The following is a 16,559-nucleotide window of genomic DNA, read 5'->3' as shown; positions in this document are numbered from 1 at the left end:
AAAGTAAATATGACATTGATTACAAATTGAAAATTAAACCTTCAATCAATGGCATTTTAAAGTTTATACTTAAATAACGTTTACGTTATTTTTATTACTATGATTCAGAATTTGGAGTATTAGTGGAGCTTGACAATGCCTTTGTCAATTTTTCATAAATTAAGTTAATTAAAGGTAATGGGTAATACTGTTATTGAGAATATAATCCAATATTCATTATTTTTCTTTTAGAATACAGTACAGCAAAAACAGAATATAAACAACCTGTAGTACTTATTTTCGTGCCGGTAGAAAGTCTTTATTTTGAGACAAAAAGTAGTCCATATAATTTAGAAACAAAATAAATGAAATAAAAAACAAATCTACATTTGTTTACCAATGTACAAGATGATTATTCATAATTCATAATTAGTTATTATACCAATATAGATAACTAAATCACTTTTTTACTTTGTGTATATTTATGCATATAGTTAATGTAAAGACTGTGATTATGTTGGGTTCCTTACTTTTAACCTTAATTATGCAGGGGTTATTAAAATGTGATGGTCATAATTTACTTCAGACACATTTTTTTTTTATCTCTCACCTTAAAAACTACAATCCCATGATCCCGTTCGCATCATGAGTCTGTTTCCCTCCCTTCTCGCTTTGCACCCCGTTCTGCTTTGACATCAGCTGTTCTGCCTACACACATCAGTTGCATCTTCTAGAAGGGGACAGCCAGGCTCAGAGATCTGTGGCGTGATGTTTGTCTTATTAATTATCGCGGGCCTCGGAGTGGTGACGCTTCTGGTGATTTTATTCGCCCCACATATACGGCAAGTACCTTTATTCTAACACGAATCCACATTTCTGGCCAGATTATGCTTTGGTTGACCAGATATTGCTTTGCACTGATGTAATTTGTACTACATTGTCCATTTGTCCCCGTTAGCCCGTTTCTCTTCTGCGTTTGAATGTAACTGTTTATTATTATTATTATTTTATTTGTATGTACGATTTCTAAGTTTACTGCACAATGGAGGAATGTGGGAGCTGGAAATCAATGAAACGGATTGATGGAGTGTTTGCACGGAGGTGATCCGGTCGTCTTCCGTCTGAGCTGCTCGGGCCTATCAGGAGACTGCGCGTGGGCGGAGTTATATCTGTATGCATCACTCCGCCACGCTATTGGTTGCGGGGCGGTGCCGCTCGGTGGCGTGGGTCACACACGGTTCGAAGCTCGGCGTTGTTCGGTCAAGTTTTGCTATGAATAATTAACCCGTCCAACCCAAATGTTCATCCCCTAATGAGGCTAGGGTTTAAACTGTGGCACTTCAGGGACGTCACGAGCCGCTCTGTGTTTCCAAACAGAAGATATGCAGCAGGAGCGGTGTGCAAATCCACGGCACGTCTGGATGGGAAGACGGTGCTCATCACCGGGGCCAACACAGGGATCGGCAAGGAGACGGCCCTGGACCTGGCAGTGCGAGGTGGGCTTACATTTAGGGTCCATTATATGGAAGAGCGACTCATTTAAAATGATATGGCACCACTCTGAAAGTAAAAATATTTCTAAAAAAATAACTGACCAACATTTGTTAAAGGGACAGTATTGTGTGAAATCGACTCTTTTGAGCTTTACATCATGTTATGATGTTCAAACAAATCAAACACATACTTGGGAGGTTGACTTGATTCTTTCATGCATGTTTGAGGATTCCTGTAATCTCCCGTGGCAACCGTTTCCCACTCACAGAGCTCCCCTCCCCCGTGATTCCACCACTTAGCTCCTTCAGACTAGCCAGTAGCAATTAGCAAACACCCGGTGGAACTGCACGTCTGGTGAGCTCATCATACGAGCTACTTGTCAGTGAAATGCTGGTTAAAAACTCATGAAGGCAGAGTTTCAGAAAGAGCAGGAGCTTCTTAAAGAGACAGAAACCTAATTTCAAGACGTTAAATTACAAAGTTAAGTTTATTTTAAATTATGTTTGACACATATATAGCATTTGTATAACAGTGGAAGGTAACATAGATACTTGATTGTTCACTATAATGGCCCTATATGTATGAAAACACGTAATACTCCCTCTTTAAACCCCCCTGACATTACTCAGAATGAACAAAGATTGTATGTGGATTGGTTCACAATTATATAATATTCTTTCTGATGCTTTCAAATAATTTTTTCTCTTGAACATCTCAGGCGCTCGGGTGATAATGGCGTGTCGAGACGTGGAAAAGGGCGAGGAGGCCGCCGCCAGTATACGAGCCGCGTACTCGGAAGCCAAAGTGGAAGTGCGAGAGCTGGATTTGGCAGACACCTGCTCCATACGAGCGTTCGCTCAGAAATTCCTGAGAGGCGAGTGAAGCAGAAGCGGCCGTCTCAAAGCTTGCAAGTAGCTGGGATTTGTTGTCATTTTTTTGTTTGTTTTTCTTTTTGTTCAGAGGTCAACCATCTTCATATACTCATCAACAATGCCGGAGTGATGATGTGTCCCTACACGAAAACCATCGACGGCTTCGAGATGCACATCGGAGTCAATCATTTAGGTAGGTCCAAAACAGAAGTATGTCGGAGTCACAAATTTATTTACAGAGGTAAAGGCTATAAAATTGGATTTCAAGAGGAGACCGTTTCGTACATTTTCGCATCAAAGTGAAATTAAATAAATCTGGATCCATTTATTGGCCCACCTTTAGATTTTATTACAGGCAAATATCAAAAAAAGTCTTACTGGGAAATCAGAACTGGTCAAAATGTGTATTGTTGTCAAGCCAAAGATTTTCAAAAACGACTTTTGAAATTAGCTTAAAAAAAAACTGATGAATGCATTTGTATTCATTTGTCTTCCTATGAAAGGAGCTATAAAATTGATTGTGCAATTTTATAGCATAATCAAGTAACTATGTTACCTTCAGTTGTTATTAAAATGCTATATATTTATCTCAAATAAGACTTAAAATTAATTTTACTTCCTGATTTAATTGAAATTGACCATCTATCTCTTTAAGACAGTCCTGCTCTCTCTTAAAGAGACAGAGCAGGACTCTGCTCACTACGTTTTTACCAGTGTTGCTCTGAGAAGTAGCTCCTATAATGAGCTCAGCAGATGCTCAGTTCCACTAGATGTTTGCTGATTGCTGCTGGCTAGTCTGAAGCAGTACTTTACCAATCACGTTTTCTTGTGTATTTCCCTCAGGTCACTTCCTGCTGACGTACCTCCTGATCGGACTGCTGAAGCGCAGCGCGCCGGCCCGCGTCGTGGTGGTCTCTTCGCTGGCACACAACTTCGGTTGGATCCGTTTCCACGACCTTCACAGCCAGGGCAGCTACAACAGCGGACTAGCATACTGCCAGAGCAAACTGGCAAATGTGCTGTTTGCCAGAGAACTGGCCCGCAGGCTAAAAGGTACACAGACTGTCAAACAACACATGGGAGAACGGAGAGATGACCTCTACTTACAGCAGAAAAAACCAAAAAGTTAGAGTGGTGATGCTTAAAAATAATAACAGAACAAAGTGAGAAAAATAAATAAAATAATGCTATTGGTTTCAGTAAATGGATAGTAATGACAGAACATTGCATTTCCAGCAAAAATGTTAGATGAATGCCACAGGCTGAACTGAAAAAGAAACAAAGACACATTTGGAAAAAAAATTAAAAACTGCTGACGAAACTTTTGGGTTTTGTTAAGTCTGATCTGAATTTAACAACAAGGAAACTTTATCTGAGGCAACGCAATTCAAATCCCTCCCGCTGTCATTTACTGAAAGTCTCAGCTTGTGAAATAAAAATAATTTTCTTCACTTTGATTTAGATTGTGTTCATTTGATCTCGACGGTTTGGCGGAAGGAGCAATCGGTCGAGTTAAACTCCAGCTGAATGTCATCACCTTTTGGCCGGAAAAAGCATTCTTGACCCAAACCTTCAACTTAAACTGTAATTTTTATTTATAAAAAAAAAAATCACATTAAAAAGCTGAAAAAAAACAACTTAATAGAGCATAAATGGCATTTTTAATTGAAGGCAAAAAAGTGAGGTTTAAAGACAATAACGCTTCTTGGTTTCATTTCCATGGAGGAAAAAGTTACATATTTTTAAAAAGACTAACAAATAATAGCTGTAAGTCATCTTGAAATAGCTCAGTATTTTAATATTTGAACGACTGAAACACAACAAAGATAGCAGAAGCAGCTCGAAACAAAACCGTGCAGAAAAATCCCCACGTGAATCTCAGTGCTCAGGTTTGAATTTGAATAAATTCTCTGCCGCCGTTCTAAGCCGCGTTTCGCCTTCCCAGGCACCAATGTGATGGTGAACTCGGTCCACCCGGGCACGGTGAACTCCGACCTGACCCGACACTCGACCCTCATGATGATACTGTTCACCGTCTTCTCCGTGTTCCTGAAGACGCCGCTGGAAGGAGCACAGACCAGCGTGTACTGCGCTGTGGCTGAGGAGCTCCACTCTGTGTCTGGGAAACACTTCAGGTAGGAGACGGAGCGCTGCGGACAAAATCTACTTAAAAACAAACAGAAAAAAATGTCTGGTAATGGGATGGTGCTCTTTTCTGAATTATTCATCGGAGAGAAGAAGCGCCTGGAAAGAAATGTGGACATAATGCTACAAAAGCCGGTCGGTAATTTGTTCTCGCCTCCTGTATTATTAAAGAACGGAGCATGAGACACTAAAAATAGGGAAAACTTGCCTTTTCAGCTGTAGAAAAGGAGTACATGGATGAAGTCCCTGTAATATTAAGATTTATTTAGCTATTTCATCTATTTTTATATAAGTAGTTCAGGAACTATTTAGAATATTTGCCAATAAACTTAGTTTACAGAGCAGATTTTAAATGTAATAATTTTAAAAAAGCGATGAACCTTCCAGGTTTTGTCACAATCTTGATTTATTCCATAGATTCAAATTGGTCAGTTTCGTGTGTCAGGATGAATGAATGAGTTCCAAGTCCCCTCATGGCGTTCTGACTTGGAAACCCAAAGTCAATATCCGCTATAGAGGTAGCCAGGCTGAATTGATTTCTAACCAATTAATTGAATTTCCTGTTTTTCCAAGATTTAATTTTCGGGGGAAAAAAATCTAGATTTTTGTCACCAATTCATTCCTTCACTTTGCATAGTTCAGAGTGACGTTAGCAACCCAAGAACTGACATATTTTTTCCTTCTTTTTACATTTCCATTTTACAACTTTTATTTCTATTTATTTTGACTTTTTAGTCAACCTCCACAAGAAATGATTGAAAAAAAAACGTTTTTGAAGATATTTCCTGTCATTTGTGTTTTCATTTTTTAAAGGAAAAAAACAGCTTAAAATCATTGAATTTTATTTAAAAAAAAAAAAAAAAAAATTGGAGATTTTATCTTTAAGATGTATTGCCCAATCCTAATCCAATATGGCTGTACATCATGTATTTGTGTTGTAGTTTCCTTGTATTTATTGTTAAGGTTTGTGTAGTTGGGTCATTTTAACCTTGGTTGTTTTTAGCTAGACAGTTTGAACGTCGTCCAGGAACAGATGAAAAGTGGCCTTTGGCCAATTCTGGCACATTTACCAAGATGTTAATTAATGTGCATTGCCCCTACTGGATAAAAAATAAAATAAAAGCGTGAGATTTTTAAAAAATAAATAAAAAAAGTACAGACTAGCAACATTCTGCTCAGATCAATCGGGTTTTGGACGGTCAGTTTCTATAAAGTCGTGCAACAAAATCAGAATGAATACAGACGGGAGCAGCTGGGGGTGACTCATGCCGTTATTAGCTCTTACATAATAACGGTCCGGGCCTTCTTTTCTCCGGTTTCAGCGACTGCGCCCCCGCCTTCGTCGCTCCTCAGGGGAGAAGTGAGGAGACAGCCAGCAAACTGTGGGACGTCAGCTGCGAGCTTCTGGGCATCGACTGGGACTGAGTCCTCCTCTTCGCAACGCTCACACATTTCTCAGGCTTCCTCGGAGTCCCTCACACTTCTGTTCTCTTTATTTTTTATTTCAATGTTCTGTACTCGAAAGCTTTTCTTTCCGGTACGTTCTATAGGAAGTAAAACAAAGTGAAGGTCTTTTTTTTTTTTTTGGTGAAATAAGATGCAGTAACGTTGGGTGTCTTGGTGCTCTGCTGCAGCTCATTAGACCAGAACCAGTCTACTGGATCGACGGTTCATATTTTAGGACTCTATTTTCGTAACACAATGGCAAGAAAAGAAAAAAAAAAGAAAACAAACTTGATCTTTTTTAATGATGTTGCCGTACAATTAGCTGTCAATGCAGGGTAAAGAGACCAGCATCTTTTTCATTCTCATGGAATTTCATGTTCATGTCTTAGGAATTTACAGTTAAATAGTTCAACTCTTGTGCCAACTTTCTTAAAAAAAAAAAGAAATGCCAAAAGCAGGGATTATATTCTACCGTTTATTAGCGTGAGCCATAAATGTATTGTTTTCTTCTTTATTTTAAGAGATGAGAACTTTTTTCCCTTTTCTAGTGTCCCGATTGGCACGTTTCCGCAGATTTAACGATCTCCCAAATTAACGTTTTCGTTCACGTTCGTAGTTGCCGAGAGTTTACATTCTCTGTTTTTTACAAGTCAAAACATGCCTTTTACGAAACTGACATTCATAGTAAGAGTTGAATGTTTACATTTTATGTAAATAAACAGAAACATTACAACGAGGGTGCTTGTGTGGCTCTTGGAATCTCAACCCGTCTCGACATTTCAGGCATTCCGTATGAAACAGCTGGTTGCTACGTGACCCAGGGCCGTTTAGCTCTGCAAAAGGAAAATTCAAGATGAAATGCTGATTGCAGGATTGCGTCTTGGAAGTAGACGGGTCACACACCTCCACTGTTTGGATTATGTGTGTAAAGGTATGCGTGTGTTTGTGGTGTATATAAAAAGAGATGGAGGGCACTGAACCCCCACACAAAGTTGAAATAAGATGTTTACTAAACAAGACAGATTACCTGTGACAAAAATTGAACTCCTTTGCCTTCTCCCAGTACTGCGAGAACGCACCACTCAGTTGGAAACAACCAATCAGAGACAGGCGTAGGGTTTCAGCGCCGTCAATCACTCTTGTGCTCCTCTCCTCCCTCCTACTCTTTGCTAAGCTACAGCTGATTCACCACAACAGAGATCCCCACTAATGCTAAGGCAAGTTAGCATAGCCACCGATGACAGCAGATAAACAGTTTTCCTGTCGTTTTTCCATCATTGGCACATTGAGGAGCATACAGGAGGTTGATTGACAGCGGTAAGACCCTCCTCCTGGCTCTGATTGGTTGGTTTTGACCAGGAGAGATGCATTTCATGTTTGCAGTCCGCAGTGGTAGCACAGGGAGAAGGTGGAGGAGCTCAAATCTTCGCAGATTATCTGTCTCATATTATACTGTCAGGACATGGTGACAGTTTTAATAAATATGGTGTAAAAGTTTCATACTGCAGGTTGAAGTGAAGTATTTAATTATTGGAAACAAATAATTTTCTACAAGCAGAAATTCTCCGATTGGAAACGTAATCAGATAAATTTAAAAATAAAACTATAAAAACCACTTTTATTCTTCCAGTATTTGTAAAAAAAAAATGTTTGCAAGATGTGTGTGGCTGTATTTGAAAGTAAAATGAAGCAAACACCAGAAACAAACATCTCAACAAACATCTATATATCAATAATTATTATTTTATTTCACAATTGACAATCAGAGCACAAAATCATTAGTCCCTGCATTTTTTAAAGCAGTTACTGAATTACATATTTCATGATATTTTTCTTTTTTCCCTAAATATTCATTTCAGTATAAAGTGCGGCAGTGATGGGACAACAGTTGAAGTTAAGTAGGGACAGAGTGGCGTCTTCTTCAGAATGGTTTCATTTGTTCCTCAATAATTACTACAGGAAGATTCGTCACCAGGTTAGTGCAGACACACAAGGCAAAGAGGCAACACAACATCTCCACCGCCTGACGTACTTCTTAAAACGTGTGACTTAATGCAACTCTAAAAGTCATACCTGGTTTTGTGACTGTGTTTTTCTTTTACTCTTAATCTGATGCACAAACACCGTCTGTATCTACCATAAGGACAGACAAAAAAAAAAAAAAAACTAGGAGTCTGACTAAGCAACAGTGTTTCTGATCTCATAAACGATGTGGATCCCTTCCTGCATCCCACCTGAAATTTAAACAGTGTTCTTAAATGTCCTGAAATATAATTATTTCTTTGTACAACTGCTTTAAAAGGATAGTTTGGGATTTTTGAAGTGGGGTTTTGTTAAAAAAAATTGTAGAAGCCCTTAATATCTTTCCTCCAGCAGATAACTTTTCATCCAGATTAGAGAGTACTTGAGGCTAAAGCTAATGGCTAAGACCAGCATATTTTAGATTCTTTAAATGGTTTCATCACGCGCCTTCACAAGAAAGTGTTGATAAGTTTGTTATTTTCCTGTCAAACAACTACTGTGTTGCTGTTCTGATGCTCAGTCATCTTTGGCCGCTGTTTCAAATGATTTACAGCTGCTAGCGTCAAAAACACCTAACTGTAAAGTGGTGGGGAAATAATGTACACCGTCTCTCGTGAAGATGGAGACATTTAATGCCTGTTAATGTTTGAACTGTTTCCCAGAAATATTATTTTCAGGTTTGAGTTGATCTGAACTGCAGATAAAATAGACGGCGCGGCTGGCTAGCTGCTAGCCTTCCGTCGCTCTGATTTCTGTATTGTTCTCCAACCTTACTACAATGTTATATCTGTCTACTGCCGCTGAAGGAACCATTATTGATTACTTTATAGAAACCCTCCTGTTTCTGTTTAAACTACTCAACTTTAGCTTGATAATTCTAGCTAAAAATGAGCTTGAATAACGTCAGCTTAAGCCAACATCTTTTTAGAAACTTTGTCCCTTCTCAGATAATTATTTTCAGAATCAATGGAGGCTGGAGAATCAATAATGATTTTCCTGTGTGGAAAAAAAAAAAACAGAGGAAAAGTAAAACGATTCCTGGTCCAGGTAATGCATTAATGCTCATATTTTTTTATTTCTATTTTTCACTTTATCTTATACGGTTAGTGCAACTGGAAAAACACGTTCTGCTTTCATTGCATGTTTCACACGGGAAAATCATGAACCGTGCTCTGCTTCCTGCCTCTGCATAATGTGTAAACAAGTGTGACTTTTTTTGATACTGGAATTTAAGCTAATAAGTTAGCTGTTAGCTTTAACCTCCACGTCCAACTAATCTGGATAAAAGCGATCTGCTGTTATCACCTCCTCACAACCTTTTAACAGCACATCACTTCAAACTTCCTGCACTATCCTTTTCAAAGAAACATTCACTGAAAATGTGTTTTGTACACGTAAACTACGTCTCTGGGATAGCAACAAGAATGTCTGTTAGGTATGTAACATTTTGACAAAGAACGCTGAAAGTGGACAAACCAAAACACACACAGACATTAATATCGTTAACAGAAAAAAACAAAACAAAAAGAACTGGTAACATTTATCCAGGGACCTCCAGTCAGTTTTTCTTTTTTCCCTTTAGGCTGAGGTAGGAAACAAACACACACCAATGCAAAGCAGCGTGCGTTTCAGTCAAGTACCGTCCTTTTTAAATACCGCACCGATGAAAAGCAACATCGTCTTTCGAGAATCGGCACAGTGGTGATTCACAGCTTTACCGCAGAAGGAACGCTACTTACGTGACAAAAGGTTTTCCGACAGGTTCTACCGTCAACACAGGGTTAGCACTGGTTTAGCGCTAGTGTTTGCTACCGCTAACTTACCAGCACACACTTTTTGAGCCAGTACAAATCGATTCTCAGGAGTCTCACGTCTGAGAAATCGATGCTACGATTTTGTGTAAAATGTTCAGAAATTAAAGAAAAATTAAATCGCTTGTCAGTTATACTAGTTTTGGAAAGTAGGATTACTGCATAATGCCAACATGATGCACAGACGTGTCCTCTTTGGTCGCAGGGGAACGCTACAATTATTTCAAATGAAAATACTTGTTCACACGAAATCTAAAAATATGTTTTGTGGCTTCTGCGGGAAGTTGAAATATTTTCCTCAAATCGTTTCACGTCAGCAGATTCAGCCTGGGGGGTTTTCAACTGAGCCCTATAAGTTTGTGTAACACGTATAATTAGCAGGGTAGGACTGCTGCGATCACAGGAGGAAGGTCGATTCCTTACAGTTGTGGTGGGTAAAAAACAACATGTCAGTGGGGAGATTTAAGTCAGCAGACCCTGAGGTCCTTGTCGCTGTGTTTTAAACACGTAGTGTGCAGATCGCGTCTGATGGTACAGAAGTTTGTGCGACTCCTTTTGCTCCAGAGTTTCCCCTTCTTTACCTTGCGGTGGGCCGGCTCTGACGCGGCGGCGGGGACTTGCTGTGCTCCGAGAGCCACTGGCGGCAGATGTTCTGCATCACCGAGTCCTGCGCTCCTTCGGCCGCTTGCAGGACGTCCTGGACCAGCGGGCCCGCCCGGCCCGGGTCCAGCTTCACGGCCAGCAGGTACGCCGGCCTCAGTTTACTGCACACCAGGTAGGCTTTGATCTGAGACGGAAAGTTTCAGATGCGTGCAATTAAAATTTAACAGATTTTTTTTTTTTTTCAATTTTTTCTTTATTGAAGTTTATGAAAGATTGCTTAGTGCAATTAAAGCAGAACAAACACCAGTCTACCTTGGTTTCTGTGCTCTTTATCTCCATGATGAGGCTTTCCAGCTCCTTGGCCTGAACCAAAACAAAGGTGAGAATCAGCCCTTCCAGACGGACAGCATGTCACAGTTTGACCTTCAGCTCCCTCCTAGTGATTTCTGCCACTTACGTCAGCCGGCCCCTTATCAGCCACAGACACACAGCTGAGGATGAGGGCGTCGCAGTCGCTCCTGGTGGCGGTGCCCGACTCGCCCACGCATTTGAGGAGCTGCTTCACGGCGCCGTACTGCCTCTTCCGGACGAGCCGGTGCCCCGCCATGACGTAGACGGCCTGCGCCTCCAGCTGGAAGTCCTGCGAGGGCAGAAGGAGGAAAGAGAGGAGAGGAAGCTGAATAAAAATTTTAAATACTCTCTGATTGGGACTCGAAAGCGTAGCCGCTTAGCTTTGCTTAAACGTACCTGTATGACTCTGTACGCGATGCCGAACCCTTCCTCTATGTTTTTTCCTCCGAGCATCACCTGCGACACAAGTGAAAAAGAACTCGTGATTCCAGAGTTCATTTGTTCACAAATTCTTTGTCTTGTAAAAATAACCATATAACATTAACTTTAATGTAAGCTCTGGGGGATTTTATGCAGAAGAAAAAAAGCTACAATGGAACGAACGTTCAATTCAAATGGTCTAGTCAAAGTCTAGACCTCAATCAGGTTGAGTGGGTTGTTGTTTTCCAGGCAACTCTCGAGCTATTTTGTCTTAAGACGTGTAAAGCTGCTGGACAAAGGCTGGGGTGTTCACTCAGACACTAGACAACCTGCCTTTTTTCCCTCTGCACAAAAAAAGTGCCCTTCTGAAATCCTTTTTGCTGTGGCTATAATTCAAAATGTGACTTTTCATTCCTGAATGGATTATTAGGCTCAGAAGGTGAGTCAGAAACATCCAGCTTCACCTTGCAGGCGACCTCCATCTTCACAGAGTTTCCACCGAACAGCGTTGGAGGTGAGACGGATCCAGTCGGCCTGGAGCGAGGTCTGCCGCCCTGCGAGGCGCCGGTGGACGCCACCTCACAGCGGTGCAGGAAGCGAGTCACCTCCAGCTGCAGTTCGATTGTGTTCATGTGCCTGCAGAAGGTTCAGTCATCTCTGCTTCAAATGTTCAAAAACTCTGACAGAAAAATAACAGTGGGTACAAAACCCCTTTTTAAAACGCAACGACATGTTCATGAAATAACCTGGACACGTCGCTGGATGACATCGTCTTCCTGAAGGAGCTGACGGACGGTTTTCTCCTGCCGGTGCCTCGGCCTTGCTGCTCCTGCAGGTACGTCTTCAGGTGTTCTTTGGCTCTGGCCAGCCAGCGCTGCAGAACATCCACATAAGAGTCAGACGCAGGCTTGACTTAAAAAAAATAAAAACAAATTGTCCACTTGAGACAAAATAAGACAGAAATACCTGCTGCTCCCCCAGCTGCAGGTATGAGGTCGCTCCATGTGTGAAGAATCGTATGCAGGTCATTGCGGCGCGGACATGATCCTGCGCAGAAAACAAAAAAATAACACTTTTAAAATCAGATTTAACACTAGAAGATATTTTTGTCCCTTCTGTGAGTTGCACAACGAAGTATTAGGGTTCAATTACAAAAATAAAACCTAAATTTCCTCAGAAAAAACATTTTCTCATTAAAAATGTTTTAATAAGAAAAAGGCAGGGATGGAGTTAAGAGCTGACATGTGTAGTTCTTTCTTAATTGCTTAAAAATCCTTCTACCATTTGTAATTTCATGCTATTATGTTCAAAGACAAAGTATTTTGTTTCTTATTATTATTTCTAAAAAGCAAGATGCTCACCATTCACTTCAAGTTTTTCTTATTTTTCATGTTGGAGTTCGCATAAAATGATGATTTATTCCCTTAATAAATCATTCATTCTTGCATTATTTCAACTCTGTTGTCATACAACTGTATTCTTGAAGGATTATGAATTTCTCTTGTGATTTAAAAAAAAATAAAATCATAGCCTGGCCCTGATATTCTGACGTAGAGTTGACCTGTAGACAGAAGCTGTTAAAAACCTTTACAAACAAGAAAAACACAAAACTAAAAGCAGATCCTACCATCATGAACTGCTGCAGCTGGTACAGACAGTGATAGTACTGCTTCCGCTGCAGGAACTGGCAGGAAGCCATCAGGTAGCGGCTCCACGAGTCTAAGCTGGGCTCTAGTTTTCCCATGATGCCCTGCAGCTTGCTGAGATGCCCTCGCTCCACGCATGGCTGCAACACGCCCTCCAGAAACACTTCCTCGGGACACTCCTGAGCCGCCGGACGGCGTGCCAACACACAAGCAAACGTCTGATTCTGCAGCACAAGGAGTCAACCCGAAGACGACCCGTAACCATGGAGCCTCACCTTGGTGAGAAGATACGTCAGGGCCTCCTCGTCACAGTTGTGGCGCATGTAGAAGCTGACGACAGCCAGGTGGGGGCCGTACGTCTTCAGGTAATAGAGACACTCCTGGTGGAGGTAGCTGCTCTGAGTCGGGGCGTCTTGTCGCTCCGGTGGACTGACCTGGTTCAGAGCGTCCTCCAGCTCCCGGAGGGACGCCAAAATGTCTTCGCCGTACGACTGACGGAGGAGACGGGAGGCGGCGGTTTAACACACAGAACAATTCACAGCTTAAATATGTCAGAGAATATAATTAAAGCCGTCACAACAAGCAATGAATCAATTAATCGCGTGATAAACTAAAGCGAGCGATCATTTCCTCTTTTTTTCTTTCCTTTGGTTTGTTATTTTGTATTTCCTTTTAACTCATGTGAAGCACTTTGAATTGCCATGTTGCTGAAAATGTGCTATATAAATAAAAATATATATATATATATATATATATATATATATATATATATATATATAAAGCTTCTCACCGGGGCGCCAGCGGGCCGTACGGTGGTCTCAAGGTGATGGACGATCTCCTGCAGCAGAGGGGGGCCCAGATTGAGCTGGTTCCGGTCCACCGGAGGCTTCAGGCAGCGGGAAAACTTTTCCCTGGCTCCGGAAAGGTTCCCGGCCTTCAGAGACCCGACAGCCCACGCCTGCCACACGCCGCTGGGGTCGAGGCCGCTCTTTGTCGACACCTAGCAACACCGCCAGACATCGTCGTCGTCATCATCAATGCGCTAAAGGGCGAAAAATATTTAAGTCGAATCGACGAATCCCAGGAAGCCCCACCTCCACCGCCAGCTGGTAGTGTTCGGCCTCCAGCAGCTGATTGCGCAGGCGTGTGACGGCGGTCGTCTCCAGGATGTCGTCCAGAGAGGGAATGTATTTGTAATTGGCCAGCACCAGAATCTTCAACACGTCTACTTTGCTGATGTAGCTGCGAACGGGAAGAATGAAGAAGCAGCAAAAGCTTTGAAACCGACATTCAGAGAGGATTTAACACGTGACTGGATGGAACGATGATGAAGCTTCAGTGAAGGAAAACAAAGACATTTATTCTCCAACAAAAAACTATTAGAGGGGATCTAAGTTTATATTTAAGCTTATATGCACAAATTTGAGCTTGAAAATTAAATCAAGTCCATGATAAATGAAAAGTCACTGACATTATCTGCTGCATCATCCGTCCAGCTCATAAATGGGGAAGTTCAAAACTAAATATCCTGGATCAATAAAAGCCAAAAATGGATATTTATGATGACAAATTTTACTGGTTTGTCCCAGAGATTATTGTGATAAACAATAATATTGAAGTTTTGAGACCATTTCCCACTAATGAACTGGTAACGATATAATAATGCATTAAACACAGACTGATAAACTTTAACTTTGCACACTGGAACTGGGAGACATTTTAAACATATCAAAATATAAAACAACCAAAAACAACAAATAAAAAAAGCCAATTCAAAGCCAAAACTGAAACCATGAATAAAATGGATTATGACATCTCTACAAAACTGCCCTTGAAGAAATATTAAAATCATCAGAATGGAAATTATTGAGCTCGTTTTAAATAATTACGCAATTAACTGATTAATTAACCTCATTCGTGATTCAGTTCAATTCAAAAACGCTTTACAAATCCCAAACAGAAATTAAATATCGTTTTAACTCATGTTATCCAGGGTTCCTCAAAGAGTTGCTGTATATGCTGATGGCTGTGAGAAGGAAGGATCTCCTGTAGCAGTCTGTGTTACAGCAGTTATACAGAAGCCCCTGACTGAAGACTTTTTGTTTTGTTGTATAACACTCGTATCAAGAAGGTGTGTACGTTTCCAACCTGCTCTGTATGTTCTGTAAGGCCGCAGTGAGGTAAGTGGGTGAAATTTCAAATAAACTCTTTACGTCACGCATCCTGTGACTCAAAGTGTTGCAGTCTGGTTGCAGCGATGAGCTACAGTTTTGTAAACCTTCCGGTGTCAGTTCACTTTTGAGGGACTTCAAAACTAAATAAAAAAAAAAATTCCTTTTCAGGTGTGTAAAGCTATTCGACACTCAGCTTCATGTCGCAGGTCACAGGTCGTAGGTCGCATCCTACCTGTCGCACAAAGCCAGATCGTGGCTCTGACCGACTTTCACAAACATCAGCTTGGCGCTGAACAGCAGCTGCCGCATGACGTCGGTGAGGAGGCAGGCGTCCACCTCTGGGTTGGTCAGTTTCCGGGACAGGGAGCGGCAGTGGTTGATGAGCTGGTGACCGCAGGCGGCTTGGTCGCTGTGCAGAGACAAGATGGCCACGCAGAGGTGCGCGCTGGGAGCCTGCAGGCGTTAGCGAAACAGATGTTTACTTTTAAGCTACCGACACACAATCAAAGCTCTACAGATGAGAAACGTATCATTTTTAAGTCGCTTTGTTCCAAAATTAAGGCTTTTATCAGGACGAACGTGGGAAGACGAGTAAAGTACAAAGCTATGTTGCGTATTTTTGCTCGTCATGCTACAAATACAAACTTTAATGTATTTTGGGGGGATTTATTGGGAATTATTTATTTACAAAATACACTTCTATTCAGCCTCCTGTTCTCTGATGTGCCTAAATAAAAAAATGAGTTGAACCAAACAATGTAAAGTCAGACCTGTTCGTAGTAGAACTCGCTCCGCCGCAGCTGGTTCTCAGCAGGGCTTGTGCTCAGCCGGATCTGTCGGTGGACCACTTCAGGCAGGTGCAGCATCCCGTCCAGAGGCTCCTGGGAGACGACCGGGCTTCCGATGACTGATCCAAGATGGACAGAGGACCAAGAGGCAGCTCAGCAAACAGAGGCCTGCAGGCCTGCAAGAGTTACTAAAGCAACGGTACAGGACGTCAACCTACCTTCAGCAGACTCAGACTCCTCTTCAGAACTGCAAAATCAAAATAAAAGGAGGTGAGTTTGGGGAATGATGGAGTTTAACTTGATCAAACAGGTTCCTCACAGAGGAAGTTACATTTTGAATGCTTGGACTGCACAAGGCACTATGTAAAAAGACTTACAAATAAATGAAGGCTGGGAGTTTAAAGGTTATTTATTTATTTATTTTTTTACATACAAGAGTCCTGAGCTGGAACCTATGTTTTTGACGTTTCCGGTGCGCCCATAAAACTGACGCACAAGCGACATCCAGAAGCAACGGCGACGGAGAACAAAGCTGCTTTTCTCGGCTCACCTGTGATTCATTTGTGCTTCAAAAAACGATTTGATTGGACGCTAGAAAAGACTATTGTTGTGTTCAAGTTGTGCTAAAAGGAGTTAGCCCATCAGTGAAACTATTCTATCCTAAAATAGCCTCTCAATGCTAAACATGTAGCAGCAGCACAGACGTCCTGGATGCTAATGTCAGCATCCACAGTTCACATCAGTTCCATGAGTGTGTAAATGGAATATTTGCACCAATCTGATGGTTCAATAGCCCAAATAATAGGTG

The 16,559-nt window shown here is 41.3% G+C and overlaps 2 protein-coding genes across 3 annotated transcripts in view; one reads left to right on the top strand and one right to left on the bottom strand.

The window, feature by feature from the left end:
* Positions 1–641: 641 nt before the first annotated feature.
* Positions 642–6,673, top strand: rdh12 (retinol dehydrogenase 12). 2 transcript variants are annotated; one of them, XM_015043296.1, is made up of 7 exons: positions 642–821; positions 1,360–1,475; positions 2,192–2,347; positions 2,434–2,538; positions 3,189–3,398; positions 4,291–4,480; positions 5,813–6,673. In XM_015043296.1, exons 1-7 carry the CDS (start codon positions 748–750, stop codon positions 5,913–5,915), a joined length of 954 nt encoding a protein of 317 aa, XP_014898782.1. In that variant the 5' UTR covers positions 642–747; the 3' UTR covers positions 5,916–6,673. The 2 variants fall into 2 exon arrangements, with proteins under 2 accessions (XP_014898782.1, XP_014898781.1); XM_015043295.1 differs by having other exon boundaries at positions 643–821; positions 1,357–1,475.
* Positions 6,674–7,661: 988 nt separating this feature from the next.
* The window catches only part of zfyve26 (zinc finger, FYVE domain containing 26), a 33,394-nt gene continuing 24,496 nt past the window's right edge, over positions 7,662–16,559 (bottom strand). The window contains exons 30-43 of the mRNA XM_015043293.1: positions 15,970–15,998; positions 15,734–15,870; positions 15,196–15,416; positions 13,884–14,031; positions 13,580–13,789; positions 13,065–13,280; positions 12,771–12,968; positions 12,110–12,190; positions 11,890–12,017; positions 11,608–11,779; positions 11,120–11,179; positions 10,830–11,012; positions 10,685–10,735; positions 7,662–10,556 (exon numbers count right to left, since the gene is read on the bottom strand). Coding sequence (XP_014898779.1) covers positions 10,347–10,556; positions 10,685–10,735; positions 10,830–11,012; positions 11,120–11,179; positions 11,608–11,779; positions 11,890–12,017; positions 12,110–12,190; positions 12,771–12,968; positions 13,065–13,280; positions 13,580–13,789; positions 13,884–14,031; positions 15,196–15,416; positions 15,734–15,870; positions 15,970–15,998 — 2,044 coding nt within the window. The 3' untranslated portion in view covers positions 7,662–10,346. The remainder of the gene's footprint in view (positions 10,557–10,684; positions 10,736–10,829; positions 11,013–11,119; positions 11,180–11,607; positions 11,780–11,889; positions 12,018–12,109; positions 12,191–12,770; positions 12,969–13,064; positions 13,281–13,579; positions 13,790–13,883; positions 14,032–15,195; positions 15,417–15,733; positions 15,871–15,969; positions 15,999–16,559) is intronic.

This window comes from Poecilia latipinna, unplaced genomic scaffold, assembly GCF_001443285.1.
Source record: "Poecilia latipinna isolate Pla-1442-1.1 unplaced genomic scaffold, P_latipinna-1.0 Scaffold624, whole genome shotgun sequence".
NCBI classification, from domain to species: domain Eukaryota; kingdom Metazoa; phylum Chordata; class Actinopteri; order Cyprinodontiformes; family Poeciliidae; genus Poecilia; species Poecilia latipinna.
This window is presented reverse-complemented; position numbering and strand designations above follow the sequence as displayed.

Bases quoted from the DNA above. Each gene is read 5' to 3' on its own strand.
- rdh12 (XM_015043295.1), top strand. From the start codon at position 748: ATGTTTGTCTTATTAATTATCGCGGGCCTCGGAGTGGTGACGCTTCTG. The intron at 1,476-2,191 runs GTGGGCTTACAT...TGAACATCTCAG, and splicing joins CCTGGACCTGGCAGTGCGAG to GCGCTCGGGTGATAATGGCG. The intron at 3,399-4,290 runs GTACACAGACTG...TCGCCTTCCCAG, and splicing joins ACTGGCCCGCAGGCTAAAAG to GCACCAATGTGATGGTGAAC.